Source organism: Chiloscyllium punctatum, chromosome 25 (genome assembly GCF_047496795.1).
Source record: "Chiloscyllium punctatum isolate Juve2018m chromosome 25, sChiPun1.3, whole genome shotgun sequence".
Lineage (NCBI taxonomy): Eukaryota > Metazoa > Chordata > Chondrichthyes > Orectolobiformes > Hemiscylliidae > Chiloscyllium > Chiloscyllium punctatum.
Window position 1 is genome coordinate 50,732,564 of NC_092763.1, and position 15,864 is coordinate 50,748,427.

General features: G+C 41.2%; 1 protein-coding gene across 2 annotated transcripts in view; it reads left to right on the forward strand.

Moving 5' to 3' along the window:
• Window positions 1–15,864, forward strand: part of las1l (LAS1 like ribosome biogenesis factor) — an 81,847-nt gene that overhangs the window by 29,884 nt on the left and 36,099 nt on the right. For both annotated transcript variants that reach the window (XM_072595266.1, XM_072595265.1), the window contains exons 7-8: window positions 9,790–9,899; window positions 14,841–14,926. In XM_072595266.1, the coding sequence (XP_072451367.1) occupies window positions 9,790–9,899; window positions 14,841–14,926 (196 nt within the window). The remainder of the gene's footprint in view (window positions 1–9,789; window positions 9,900–14,840; window positions 14,927–15,864) is intronic.

Here is a 15,864-nt window from a genome sequence, read left to right on the forward strand (position 1 = left end):
CTATGCCCTCTAGTTCTGGACTCTCCGACCACAGGGAAAAAGACTTTGTCTATTTATCTTATCCATGTTCTTCATGGTTTTATAAACCTCGAGAAAGGGCACCCCTCAGCCTCCAATGTAAACAGCCTCAGCCTATTCAGCCTCTCCCAATAGCTCAAATCCTCCAACCCTGGCAACATCCTTGTAAATCTTTTCTGAACCCTTTCAAGTTTCACAATATCCTTCTGATAGGAAGGAGACAAGAATTGCATGCAGTATTCCAACAGTGGCCTAACCAATGTCCTGTACAGCCACAACATGACCTTCCAACTCCTATACTCAGTACTCTGACCAATAAAGGAAAGCATATCAAATGCTACCTCCATTATCCTATCTACCTGAAACTCTACTTTCAAGGAGCTATGAACTTGCACTTCAAGGTCTCTGTTCAGCAACATTCCCCAGGACCTTACCATTAAGTGTACAAATCCTACTCTGATTTGCTTTTCCAAAATGCAGCACCTTCCATTTATCTAATCTAAACTCCATCTGCCACTCCTCAGCCCACTGGCCCATCTGATCAAGGTCCTGTTGTAATCTGAGGTCACCTTCTTCACGGTCCACTACACCTCCAATATGTTTAGATTAGATTAGACTAGATTAGATTAGATTACTTAGTGTGGAAACAGGCCCTTCGGTCCCACAAGTCCACACCGACCCGCCAAAGCGCAACCCACCCAGACCCGTTCCCCTACATTCACCCCTGCTCCTAACACTACGGGCAATTTAGCATGGTCAATTCACCTGACCTGCACATCTTTGGACTGTGGGAGGAAACTGGAGCACCCGGAGGAAACCCACGCAGACACTGGGAGAACGTGCAAACTCCACACAGTCAGTCGCCTGAGGTGGGAATTAAACCCAGGTCTCTGGCGCTGTGAGGCAGCAGTGCTAACCACTGTACCACCGTGCCGCCCACTCACACAGTATTGATGTCATCTGCAAATTTACTAAACTATACCTCCTATGTTCACATCCAAATCACTTCTATTAACGATAAAAAGCAGTGGACTCAGTACTGATCCTTGTGACACTCCACCGATCACAGGCCTCAGTCTGAAAAGCAACCCTCCACCACCACTCTGTTTTCTACCTTCGAGTCAGTTCTGTATTCGAGTGGCTAGTCTTCCATGAAATCTAACCTTGCTAATCAGCCTCCCATGAGGAACCTTGTCGAACGGCTTACTGAAAGTCAATATAGATCATGTCTCTCATGATGTTCTGCCCTCATCTATCCTTTTTGTTATTTCTTCTTCAAAATATCCAATCAAGTTTCTGAGACATGATTTCTCACGCACAAAACCATGTTGACTATCCCTAATCAGTCCTTGCCTTTCTAAATACATGTACATCCTGTCCCTCAGGATTCCCTCCAACACCTTGCCCACCACCAATGTCAGGCTCACCCTGGCTTTTCTTTCCCACCTTTCTTAAATAGTGGCACGACGTTAGCCGACCTCCTCCAGTCTTCCGGCACCTCACCTTTGACTATCAATGATACAAATATCTCAAAGATGCCCAGCAATCACCTCCCTAGCTTCCCGCAGAGTTCTAGAATACACCTGAGCAGATTCAAGGGATTTATCCACTTTTATGCGTTTCAAGAATTCTCGCCCCCTCTTCTTGAGCAATATGGACATTTTTTCAAGATGTCACTATCTATTTCTCCCCATTCTATATCTTCCATGTCCTTCTCCACAGTAAACACTGATGCAAAATACTCATTTATATCCCCCATCTCCGGTGGCTCCGCACATAAGCTGCCTTGCTCATCTTTGAGGGGTCCTGTTCTCTTCAGAGTTCCCCTTTTGTCCTTAATGTATTTATAAAATCCCTTTGGATTCCCCTTAGCACTGTTTACCAAAGCTATCTCATGTCCCCTTTTTGCTCTCTTGACTTCCCTCTTAAGTATACTCCTACTGCCTGTATACTCTTCTAAGGATTCATTCGATTTCTCCTATCTATACTTGATATATGCTTCCTTATTTTTCTGAACTAAACTGTCAATTTCTTTAGTCATCCAGCATGCCCCTATACCTACCAGACTTTCCTTTCACTCTAACAGTAATATACTGTCTCTGGATTCTTGTTATCTCATTTTTGAGGGCTTCCCATTTTCCAGCCATCCTTTTATCTGTGAACGTCTGCCCCCTGTCAGTTTTTGAAAGTTCTTACCTAATACAATCAACATTAGCCTTCCTCCAATTTAGAACTTTAACTTTTAGATGTGGTCTATCCTTTTTTTATCTCTATTTTCAAACTAATAGAATTAAGGTCGCTGGCCCCGAAGTGCTACCGCACTAACACCTCAGTCACCTGCCCTGCTTTATTTCCTAAGACTAGGTCAAGTTTTGCACCTTCTCTAGTAGGTCCATCCACATACTGAATCAGAAAATTTTCTTGTCCACACTTAACAGATTCTTCTCCGTCTAAACCCTTAACACTATGGCAGTCCTAATCTATGTTTGGAAAGTTAAAATCCCCTACCATAGCCACCCTATTATTCTTGCAGATAACTGAGATAGAGATGTACAGCATGGAAACAGACCATTTGGTCCAACCCGTCCATGCCGATCAGATCTCCCAACCCAATCTAGTCCCACCTGTCAGCACCCGGCCCATATCCCTCCAAACCCTTCCTATTCATATACCCATCCAACTGCCTCTTAAATGTTGCAATTGTACCAGCCTCCACCACTTCCTCTGGCAGCTCATTCCATACCCGTACCACACTCTGTGTGAAAAAGTTGCCCCTCCGGTCTGTTTTATACCTTTCCTCTCTCACCATAAACTCATGCCCTCTCGTTCTGCACCCCGACCCCAGGGAAAAGATCCCGTCCACTCACCCCATCCATGCCTCTCATAACTTCGTAAACCTCCACAAGGTCACCCCTCAGCCTCCGACTCTCTAGGGAAAACAGCCCCAGCCTATTCAACCTCTCCCTCAAACCCTCCAACCCTGGCAACATCCTTGTCAATCTTTTCTGAGCCCTTTCAAGTTTTGCAACTTGAAAGGCGGCACGGTGGCTCAGTGGGTAGCACTGCTGCCCCACAGCGCCAGAGACCCGGGTTCAATTCCCTCCTCGGGCAACCGTCCATGTGGATCCCGCACGCTCCCCCTGAGTCCACGTGGGTTTCCTCCGGGTACTCCAGCCTCCACCCACAGTCCAAAGACGTGCAGGCCAGGCGAACCGGCCATGCTAAATTGCCCGCAGTGTTAGGTGCATTAGTCAGGGATGAATGTAGTGGAATGGGTCTGGGTGGGTTGCTCTTCAGAGGGTTGGCTTGGACCTGTTGGGCCGAAGGGCCTGTTCCCACACTTTAGTGAATCTCATCTACTCTAATCTAATCTGTCTGATAGGATGGAGACCAAAATTGCATGCAATATTCCAACAGTGGCCTAACCAATGTCCTGTACAGCTGCAACATGACCTCCCAATTCCTGTACTCAATACTCTGACAATAAAGGAAAGCATACCAAACGCCTTTCTCACTATCCTATCTATCTGCGACTCCACTTTCAAGGAGCTATGAACCTGCACTCCCAGGTCTCTTTGTTCAGCAACACTCCCTAGGACCTTACCGTTAAGTGTATAAGTACTGCTAGGATTTGCTTTCCCAAAATATAGCACCTTGCATTTATCTGAATTAAACTCCATCTGCCAATTCTCAGCCCATTGGCCCATCTGATCAAGATCCTGTTGTTACCTGAGGTAACCTTCGCTGTCCACTACACCTCCAATTTTGGTGTCATCTGCAAACTTACTAACTATACCTCTTAAGCTCCAAATCATTTATATAAATGACTAAAAGTGGAGGACCTCTCTGTACAAAATTGTTTCTCAATTTCCCATTGACTATTAGGGGGTCTATAATACAATCCCAATAAAGTGATCATCCCTTTCTAATTTCTCAGTTCCACCCAAATAACCTCTTTGGATATATTCCCAGGAATATCCTCCCTAAGTACAGCAGTAATGCTGCCCCTCACAAAAGCATCACTCTCCCTCCTCTCTTATCCCTCTTTCTATCCTTCCTGTAGCACTTGTATCCTGGAACATTAAGCTGCCAGTCCTGCCCATCCCTGAGCCCATGTAATTGCTCTGATATCCCAGTCCCATGTTCCTAACCATGCCCTGAATTTACCTGCTTTCCCTGCTAGGCCTCTTGCATTGAAGTAAATGCCGTTTAATTTATCAGTCCTCCCTTGTTCTCTGCTTTGTCTCTGCCTGCCCTGAGTGTTTGACTTGCTGTTTTTTCCCAACTGTACCAGTCTCAGATTTATCGTTTTCCTCACTATTTCCCTGGGTCCCACCCCCCACCTTAAAGCCTCCTGAGCAGCTCTAGCAAATTCCCCTGTAGTATATTAGACCCTTTCTAATTCAGGTGCAATCCATCCTTCTTGTACAGGTCACTTCTGCCCTAGAAGAGATTCCAGTGATCCAAAAAGGTGAATCCTTCTCCCATGGACCAGCTCCTCAGCCACACATTCATCTGCTCTATCCTCCTATTCCTACCCTCAATAGGTCGTAGCACTGAGTGTAATCCAGTGTTACTACCCTTGAGACCGTCCTTTTCAAATTCCTACCTAACACTGTATAGTCTCCCTTCAGAATCTCATCCTTTTCCCTTCAGAATCTCATCCTTTCCCCTTATGTTGTTAGTTTCAATGTGTACAATAATCTTCTGCTAGTCCCTCTCCCCTTTGAGAACATTCTGCACCATCTCTGAGATATCCCTGATCCTGGCACCAGGGAGGCAACACACCCTTCTGATTTTTTTGCTGCTACAGAAACGTCTGTATGTGCCTCCTGATTAGAGAGTCTCCTGTCATAATCGAGCGCTTGGAACCCCTCATTACATTAGACCCAGTCTCCATATCAGAAAGTTGGCTGTTCATGCTACATTTTCCTGAAAGTCCAATATCCCCTGCATTTTCCAGAACAGCACACTTGTTTGAAATGGGGATAGCCACAGAAGACTCCTGCACTACCTGCCTACCCCTCCTACCTTTCCTGGAGTTAACCCTCCTACCAGACTGTATTTGCAGCTTTTTTCCCTTCCTATAACTGTCATCCATCTCGCCCCCCAGGCTCTTGTAAATTCCTTATTACCCTAACTGCTGCTCTTACCAATCCATGCAATCTGATAGGATTCACAACCAAAGACACTTCCTGAAGACATGATCATCAGTATCATGGAAGCTCTCCCTAAACTCCCACATCCGACAGGAAGGGCATATCACTCCACTAAAGGCCATCTTTGTTCCTTCACAATCTACAGATCCAGAAAATAGCACTGTCTTTTTGTTCCAAGAAATAGTGCTCCAGACTAACTTAGTACTTATGGCTTATATTTTTAAAATTTACTCGAGACAGATCTCAATAAAATATATAATCAAGAAAGCACCCATTCTACTCACCTCTGTAGACTTGCATCAAGGTTACACTTAAAAACTGTGTACTTATCTGTTCCTGTGCTGTGAGCTGTCCCACACAGATTCCTTCAAGGTCAGCTGTGAATTTCACTGTTTGTTAATTTTTCCTAGAAACACTCCAATGTCCAGGGATACATAACTCAAATAGCAAAGGCAGTAACTGTGCAAATTCACTACTGTTTCAGGAAGCAGTGTAAGTTTCTCTCTCACCCTCACTGACCATGTGATTGCTGCCTTTTATCTGTGTTTCTCCTTTTAAAAGTGCTGTTGTTTTGATATTTTCCCCCAAAGTTCCAAAAGAATGCAGTTTCTCACAAAACAGTAATTGCTGCTCCTGAAGTTCAAGGAAATCACCTCCAACACCTAAAATACCTCAAAAAAGGAGCACTCTTACTGTCACAATTTTTTTCCTGTCCTCCATCTTGGATTACCCAGAATCCTTACATCTTCTAGAAATGGTTCCATCAGACTGGAAAATAGCTAATATTAACCTCTATAGGAAAGGAGGGAGGTAGGAAACAGTAAACTATAGGCCATTTAGTTTGACCATCCGTTGCAGGGAAGTTGTTAGAAACAATCATTTGAAGAGACTATGGCTGCATATTTCGAAGACTTTGAGATAGTGAGGACTGCAGATTTTGGAAAATCACAGACTATAAAATGTGGAACTGGAAAAAGTATAGCAGGTCAAGCCGCATCAGAAGAACAGGAAAGTCAATATTTTGAGCAGGACCGTTCATCAGGACTCTGTCCTGTCCGAAACATTGATTCCCCTGCTCTTCTGATGCTCCTTGACCTACTGTGCTTTTTGCTCATTTCAACTCTGCACGTTTTGAAGAGTTCATGATAATCAGGAAGCATCAGCATAGTTTTGTCAGGGGAAAGTTGTGTTTAAATAATTTATTGGAGTTCTTTTAAAGGGGTAATTTGTTCTGTGGATAGGGTAATGTGGAGCTTATAGATGCCATATACAATCCTTTATCCAAAATCCTTGGGGCCAGTTACTTTTCAGCTTTTGGAATTTTTTTGGATTTCAGAATAAATGACATTTTCACAGTGAAATGAAAAAATATTACCAAACTTCAGATCCATGTGTGACTAGTACGAGCGCCGAAACATATTTGAAGCCTGCCAGTATTAGGCCATGCCGTGATGTGATTTGAATGGGTATGGAGTTGGGTCACATGTTCGCATGCCAAGCAACCTTGTTATACATAAAAAAAACTTCGCAAACAAACTTCGGATTTCGGATAAAGGATTGTCTACCTGTACTTGAATTTCCAGAAGGCATGTGAAAGGTTGCAGCATCAAAGGTGATGACAAAAACTAAAAGCTTATGATGTAAGAGCCAATATATTAGCATAAATAGTTTATGCATAAATGGGTCTTTCTTTGTCTGGCAGGATGTGATGAGTGGAGTCCTGCAGGGACTATGCTGGGACCTTAAAGTTTTATGATCTATAACAATGACCAAGATTTGGGGAATGAAAGCCTGTAGCTGAAAATGTGTTGCTGGAAAAGCACAGCAGGTCAGGCAGCATCCAAGGAACAGGAGAATCGACGTTTCGGGCATAAGCCCTTCTTCAGGAAGCCTCAATGAAAGCCTGTAGTAAACTTCAGAGATGACACCAAGATAGGTAGGAAGGTATGTGGTAAAGAAGACAAGAAAGTTGCAGAAGCATATAGATAGGTTGAGTGAAAAATTGGGCAGGTTATAATATAGGGAAATGTGAAATTGTTCACTTTAGCAGAAAGACTGAATAGGCAGACACAGGACAGCGGTGAAGTTCTGAGCTGTTGATTCAGGTATTCTAGTGCATAAAGTCAAAACAAGTTCCTATGCATGTACAGCATACAACCAAGAAGGCTAATGGGGATGCTGTCTTTTAGTTTCAATTTTTCTCATAATAATGCTGTTATTGCTTAAATCATGTAGGGCTTTGGTGAGACCACATTTCAAAGATTGCAGTTTAAGGATTAAGGAAGAATGTAAATGCATTGGAGATGGGTTACAGGCTGTTTACTGGACTAATATCTGGAATGAATGTGTGTCTTATGAGGATAGGTTGGACAGACTGGGCATTTTTCCATAGGAGTTTTTAAAAAAAAAAATAAATGAAGGGTGGCTTTATTGAATTATACATGATCCTGAATTTGACAAAATGGACATGAAAAGGAGGCTTCCTTTTGTAGGTCATTCCAGAACTAGGGGGCATTGTTTAAAAAGGTGTTGCCCTCTTAGGACAGTGATGAGAATTGATTTTTCTCAGGTTTGTGCAAATTTGGAGTACTCTGCCTCTGGGTGTAGAGGCAGGCTCATTGATTATTTTTAAGGCACAGGTGGATAGATTCCTGTGAGCAGGGAAAACGGGTTATTAGCGGTTGAGGAGAATATTGAATTCAAAGTAGACAAATCAGAGTGAATGGCAGAACAGGCTTGAGAGGCAGAATGATCTATTTCTATATTTTTGTATGTTTATAAAGTTAGTAATAAGGTAAAGGACAGTTCTTTCTTCAGTTTGAACAGTCCTGTCCAAAGGGTTTATAAATTACTTTCAGGCTAGGGACTTTATACAGAAAAAGACTACATTGATGGTTAGTTCCTATAAGTCGGATATGGAGAGGAGAGTGCTTCAGTCCAGGGGCACTTTCTTGGTCAGCATCCTCCATTTTCTTTTTAGGAGGTAATATTTGGAAGGACATTGAGCAGCTTTGCAGATTCTGGACTCAAGAATTGCGAGTGGAGATCTTGTTAGAGACCCTAAGGAAGATTTTGATTTGTAATAGAGAACAGGCTATGCAATTGAAGGTACTCCACAGGGCTCATTTGACACCAGAGTGGCTTGTGAAATTTAAGACCAGAGCATCCCCAGTGTGCCCCAAATGTAAAACAGATGTTAGTACTCTAACTCATTACTTGTGGTCATGCCACAAGCTTCGTAGATATTAGGGTGCCATTGTGACTGTTTTGGAAGGGGTTTTGGGAATTGAGGTCAAGGTGGATTCGGTGTCCTGCCTCTTGGGTTTGCCAAATCTCTCTCCTTTGGATGCGCATGGGAAGACAAGCCTTTCATTTTGTGAGAGGAAGAACATTGAGCTGGGTGTTGGAGAATCCCCCAGGACTTTCGAGGTGGCATAGATTAGTTGTGGAGCACATCACCCTGGGCTTCCTTATGAGTATGGTGCACAGAAAATGGAACTGTTTTATAGAGGCAGACTTATAGAAGTGCTCCAGGAATCAGTGCTATGGCCACAATTATTTACAATATATATTCATGTCTGGGTAGAATTGAATATTACTTTAATTGGGAAAGCCTGTAGAAAATTGTTTTTTTTTTAAAACTTTCAAATCTTGTGGCTTTATTCTTTTAGTGAGTACCTGGAGCATCTCACTTCATTTTTGTAAAGAAAATATTGATGATTCTTGACCAAATTATTTACGAATTTAGGGAGAATCAGAGATAGGTTAATTGAGTTGACAAAGATCTGGCAAATAGAGTATAATGAGGGAAAATATGAAATCGGTAATGAGAATAAAAAAGCTCACATTAAACAAATGGTAAGAATTTGAAAATCTCTGAGACGCAGAAGGATCTAGGTATTCCATTGACAAATTGCAAAAGGTTAGTATACTAATACAGCAGGTAATTAAGACTAATAGAATGTTTATGCAAAAGGAATTGAATATAAAGAGAGGGAAGTTATATTGGGCATTGGTGACACCACATCTGGAATACTGTGTATAGTACTGCTCTTTTTATTCAATGAAGGCAGTTCATAGAAGACGAAACTAGATTTTTAGCTTACTAGACCAGTACTTTGAATGAATGGCTTGTCTTATAAGCAAAGATTGAGCAGTCTAGGCTTTCTATCTGCAGAAGTTTACAAGAGTAATAGGTGACTTGAATGAAACACAAGATCCTAAGGGGTCTTCACAAGATGGATATGAAAAATATATTACTGTGGGAGTGTCTAGAACTTGGGGTCACTGTTTATAAAAATGAGATTTCACCATTTATTTGAGAAATGAGGATTTTTTTTCTTATAGAAGGTAGAGTTTTTGGAGCTCTCTTTCTTAAAAGATGGTAAAATCAGACCCCTATATTTTTAAGAAGTAAATAGATTCTTGGTAAAGAAGAGGGCAATTGAGAATGGTAGGAATATGGAATAGTCAGATCAGCCATGATTGTATTGAATATTGGAACAGGCCTGAGGAGCTGAGTCACATTTTGCTGCTCCTAATTCATATGAATGCATGGTGAGAAGATTACTACAAATTAACAGTGCACGTGAAATTGTTTTTTATTTCCTAGGTTTTGATGGAGCAGAAGTTAGTTTCCAAAGCAGAGAGATTCTGGAGTACTCCAACTCCTGAAATTAAATCGATTTTATCACAAGTTAAAAAACATGCATTGGATAACAGGTACATTAAATATGGATATTTTATGGTCAGGCTAGCACAGACCAAGTTATGCAGCTGCAGTTAACTGTACTTTTGTAATGGACTGTTTTGACCAGGGTGGGATTGGAAACTTCTGGTCGACTGTACAATGTCTCCTGTTGCACCCTGTTCCTGTACCTCCCACCAGTATCAAATTTTATGTGTGTGTGTATATGTAAGATGATTTTAAAATAAAAGCAAACACTGTAGATACTGAAAATGAAATAATGACAGAAAATGCTGGAAATAGTCTGTCCGGCAGTACCTGTAAAGAGAAACAGTTAATGTTTTTGCTTTTTCTTTGATTCCCTTCCATTGTGTTTTTTAAAATTTTTGGTTCTTAAGCATTCCTGGAGATCTGTGATGACCGGCTTCAATCTGTTAATTTATAAGGTTTGGTTTTAGTTGCTTTTTAATTGAGCTTACGAATTATGCAAAGGCTAAAAGTCAACAATCTAAGTATCACTAATTCTAAGGGATTCTCTAGAGAAAATATCTCTTCAGTGGACTGTTATGATTGCTTTCCTTAAACTAGTTTATCTCCTGTGAAGACTTTTTTTTTTCCCTTCTGAACTACCTCTTACTTGTTTGAATTGTTTTGGTTCCCTGTCTTCTGTTTCTCTATTTCTTGCTGCTCATATTTCATTCTTTGTTGCCTGATTTGTTTCAACCACAAGTTCGCAACTCATCATTCTCGGCCATAAGATAGTTGATTGGTAAGACTATTTGGAAATGTAGTGAATTTATAATGGTGGACTTTAGTCAGTTTACTATTTCTATTTCAGTCAATACTTTTTAGGGCAGAAAAGGTGAGAACTTCTGAAGTGCAGTCAGATACACTTTCTACATGGGCATGTTTCCTGTCCAATAAGGAAGGAGGCCTTGGATCCACATTGAGAAAATTAGATTAAGTAACAGTCTGGCACCTTTTTCGATGTAAGATCATAGTATCGTAAGGCAAAGGGCAGGGAGCAATCCAGAATTTAACTAATTAACTTACAAAGGGTGATTTCAACAGGGGTGAAAATAGACCTGTCTTGGGTAAATTGAAATCCAAAGTTGAGCCAAATTGTAATTGAGAGATAGCGTGTCTTTAAAGAGTATGTAGTCAAGATACATTCCCATAACACAGAAACTTAGGATGAACAAATTCAAGGCTTCAAGGATGATGGAAGATAAATAAGAAAGATATTTTTATCAAATTCACCACTAATCCACTAGAAGTTTCCAAATTACCAAATGATCAGATGAGCTAACTATGTTGTAAGTTCAAAAAATGCTTTACTGTATAAATCAGTAAGACACACTTCCCCAGATGTTTGTGCAATTCATTACCTCAAACATCATAGATAGGTACAGCACAGAAACAGACCCTTCAGTCCAACTCATCCATGCTGACTAATCAGCTTTTTTTCCTTTTGTCCTGATAAAAAGTGAAAAGCATTGTTTGAATTCTGTTTATTTTTCAGAGTTCAACTTTGGTTTGAAAGTCCAATTTCTTATGCCATTTCTCCTGTGACAATATATGCTACTCCAGTGCTGATTTAAATTAATCTCCAGTTTCTAACGCGAACAGCAACAAGCTTATGACCGCAATACTTGACCCAAATGTCATACAGCTCATAGTCGCAAGGAAATAAATAATCCATTATACATCTGGGCTTTTTTTCACATTTGAAGTACATATATTGGGGAACTTCCTAAGCTATTTGTAAAGTTCTAAATCTGTCATTGCATTAATATGTACCTAGAAAATGTTTACTCTTGGCATTCCCCTTCATGTGATTCCAGTTCACATTTCAGAAGAATATGGTAGAATGGAAAAAATCTTACCGTTGAGGTAACCTCTGGCTTTGACATGTACAGTATTTTGTGGTGGTAAAGAACTTCCTTTTCTGTTGCTTAGTTGAAACCACTGAACTTTTTGTTAACCTGCAGTTTGAATTTCGTTAGAGATATTGGTTAGGGAGTTTGTGTAATCCTCCCCCATTGCTCTTTGGTAAATGTACATTTTAAAAGATATTTTTCTTCGGTAACTGTGCATCCTGCCTCTGCAGATTATAGTTGTCTTTTAACTCTGTGATCGCCTTTATAAACATTTTCAATAAAAGATCTCTTGAAGTTATTTTGGGGAAATCCTAGTTTGGCAGCAAACCACATGCACTACGTCCTACAGAAAAATAACAGAAAAAATGTTTTTCCAAAACACATGGGGCTTGTCAGGTACCTTTCAAATGCAGGAGGGGAAATAATTGTCATTCTGACTGTCAAATTGGAAAATTGCATTCATTTTCATAAATAAATCACTAAGGTAAAGCAAAAGACTTACTTGTATAAAGCCTGTAACATGTGTTTCAATGCACTTCACAGCCAATGAAACACCTTGAAATGTGGTTACTAATTATAAAGTAAGAAATACTTGAGCCATAATTTACCCTCTCAAACTGAATTTTAAAAACCGAAAAAACTGTGGATGCTGGAAATCAGAAACAAAAACCGTAATTGCTGGAAAATCTGTCGGTATGGCAGCAATTGCTGAAAGAAATCAGTGTTAATGATTCTGCTCCAGTGACCGACCCCCCACCCACCCCACCCTACCCCTTTAGAACCAATGGCAGTTAGGAAAACATTGATTTCTATGCAGAAGTTAAGGTGGGGGGAGGGGTAAGGAGTAACAGTGGAGCCCAAAGGAAAAAGAACAGTTCAGAGACACAGGAGTGGACAACGGTCAGCCTAGGAAGATGAATGACTGCTGATGGGGACTTGTAATGGCTACCACTGGATTGTGTATAATAGCAGATCATGTGATAATAAAGCCTGATATGTGACGGTTAGGATAAGGACTTGGGAGAGCATGCCTCATGCCTTAAAATTGTTGAACTTGATATTGAGTTTGGAAGGCTGTAGAATTCCCAAGTGGAAAATGAGACACTGTTCTTCCAGCTTTTGCTGAGGTTTGCTGGAACACTGTCGCAAGCCTGAGACAGATGTTAAGCAGGGATTATCAGTGTTTGGCAGTCTAGAATAGATCCTGATGTTGAAGTGGGAGAACAAAAATCTACGAGAAACTTGCTGTGTGTGTTTCACAGTGGAAAGGATAGATCAGTGAAAATATGAAGAGCAGGAGATTTTGGATGAAACAAAAGCTCGTCACTATAACCACTACTAATACCTGGCTTTGCCTGACAAGGAATGATCCAATGAAGATCATTGTCCCGAAGTGATTCACCAAAGACTTAATAAAATATTTAGAACAAACTAGATTGGCTTTTAGATTTTACTTAGTTCAAAGTTTGGTAGAAGATTTGTAGCTCGGGTGCTCGTTGTTGTGGTTCTGTTCGTCGAGCTGGGAATTTGTCTTGCAAACGTTTCGTCCCCTGTCTAGGTGACATCGTCAGTGCTTGGGAGCCTCCTGTGAAGTGCTTCTGTGCTGTTTCCTCCAGCATTTATAGTGGCCTGTCTCTGCCGCTTCCGGTTGTCAGTTCGAGCTGTCCACTGTAGTGGCTGGTAGGAAGCGGCAGAGACAGGCCACTATAAATGCCGGAGGAAACAGCACAGAAGCGCTTCACAGGAGGCTCCCAAGCACTGATGATGTCACCTAGACAGGGGACGAAATGTTTGCAAGACAAATCCCCAGCTCGGCGAACAGAACCACAACAATTTTACTTCGTGTCATAGAGATGTACAGCACAGAAACAGACCCTTCTGTCCAATTCGTCCATGCCAACCAGATGTCCTAACCTAATCTAGTCCCATTTGCCAGCACTTGGCTCCTATCTCTCCAAACCTTTCCTATTATATACCCATCCAGATGCCTTTTAACTGCTGTAATTGTAGCAGCCTCTACCACTTCCTCTAGCAGCTCATTCCATACATGCATCATCCTCTGCGTGAAAAGGTTGCTCCTTTAGATCCCTTTTATTATTTTTCCCCTCTTCCCCCTAATACTATGCCCTCTAGTTCTGGACTCCTTCACCCCAGGATAAAGACCTTGTCTATTTACTCTAACCATGCCCCTCGTGATTTTATAAACCTCGAAAGGTCACCCCTCAGCCTCCGACGCTCCAGGGAAAACAGCTCCAGCCTATTCAGCCTCTCCCTGTAGCTCAAATTCTGTAACCTTGGCAGCGTCCTTGTAAGCCTTTTCTGAACCCTTTCAAATTTCACAACGTCCTTCTGACAGGAGGGAGACCAGAATTGTACAAAACTGTACAATGCACCATTACCTCCCAACTCCTATACTCAATGTTCTAATCAGTAAAGGAAAGCATACCAAATGCCGCCTTCACTATCCTACCTATCTGCAACTCCACTTTCAAGGAGCTATGAACATGCACTCCAAGGTGTCTCTGTTCAGCAATACTCCCCAGGACTTTACCATTAAGTGTATATGTCCTACCCTGATTTACCTTTCCAAAATGCAGCACCTCACATTTACCTAAATTAAACTCCATCTGCCACTCCTCAGCCCTTTGTCCTCTGAGGTAATCGTCTTCGCTGTCCACTCTACCTCCAATTTATGTGCTATCTGCAAGCTTAGCTCCTATACCTCCTATGTTAACATCCAAATCATTTTATATAAACTTGTTCCAGAAAAATGTGAAACACTGAGTCAGAAGTTAAGTTGTATATGTGTTTTTGTGTCTGTTAAATTATGCTTAGAAATGAATTACAGTCTTAATTCTAGTCTGAATGAAATGATCTGATTGTGCTACTTTGCCATTTAGAGTTGCAAGGAAAACATGTTGGGTAAACCAGGTAGTCTCCTGCTTGTGAAGCAGGGTAATTGTTGTCTTGTGGCATGCCATTCAGTTCATTTAGTGCAAGAGACATGGTCTGTTTATGGAAGCTTGCCTTTTACCTCTGAACAATTTGGCTTAATGGAAACTAACATAGTTTTTTTGAAAATTTACAATGTTACAGAGAGGTGGTGGTGGATGTACTTCTGGACGATGGGTTCCTTATTCCAAAGGAGGAGCAGCTGAAATTTTTAAACATTGACTGCCCAGGTAACACAATAGACTTAGTCGCATACTGTACTAAAATAGAAATTGGAACACTGTTACATTAAGGTGAAATGTGCACTAAATTGTACCTGAAATGAATTGATGAATGGTGAGCTGCAAGTTTAAATAGCTATCTAGGAGTAAGATGTTGTGCCAATAGTGAAAATGTGAATTCAATTGTGAAGACAGGGTGCTTTATAGTAAGTGATACAAAGTGAAGGATAGGGATAAGACCAGACCAATTTGGTTAGAGTTGTTAATGAGTAAAGTATATTTGAACCATTTGGGGGGTTTTATAGCCTCCATATAGTAAGAGAGAGTAGAATAGGGGAGCAATCAACAGGGAAGTCACAGACATGGGCACAAATATCAAGTTGTTTTATTGATTATCTTAAGTGAAAAGGAGGCAGAAGAATTTCAGACCAGTGTGTTCTTGCATAAGCTTTCGAAGAATTATTGCTGCATCTGATGCTGAGAAGTGAGGTGGACCAAATGCCTGTCGAGTGTAAGCATCATCATTCTTTAGTACTATTTAGGTTAGCAATATAGCAGACAACAGAGCTACCTAAACCAGTTTTTTTGTTAGAGAACGGGCTTCAATGTAATGAGAAGGGATTTGAGATTTTGGCGAAGATTTGTAACTCACATTGTGGATCAGGTTGTGAATTTGCTCGTTGAGCTGATAGATTTGTTCTCCGATGTTTCATCACCATTCTAGGTAACATCATCAGTGAGCCTTGGGTGAAGTGTTGGTGTACTGTTCCACTTGCTGTTTGTGTCCCAGTTTGTTGTGGTAGGTGATATCACTTCCGATTCTGTTTCTGAGAGGTTGGTAAATAGGGTCCAAATCTAAATGTTTGTTAATGGAGTTCTGGTTTGAATGCCAGGCCTCTAGGAATTCCCGTGCGTATCCCTGTTTAGCTTGTCCCAGGATGGATGTA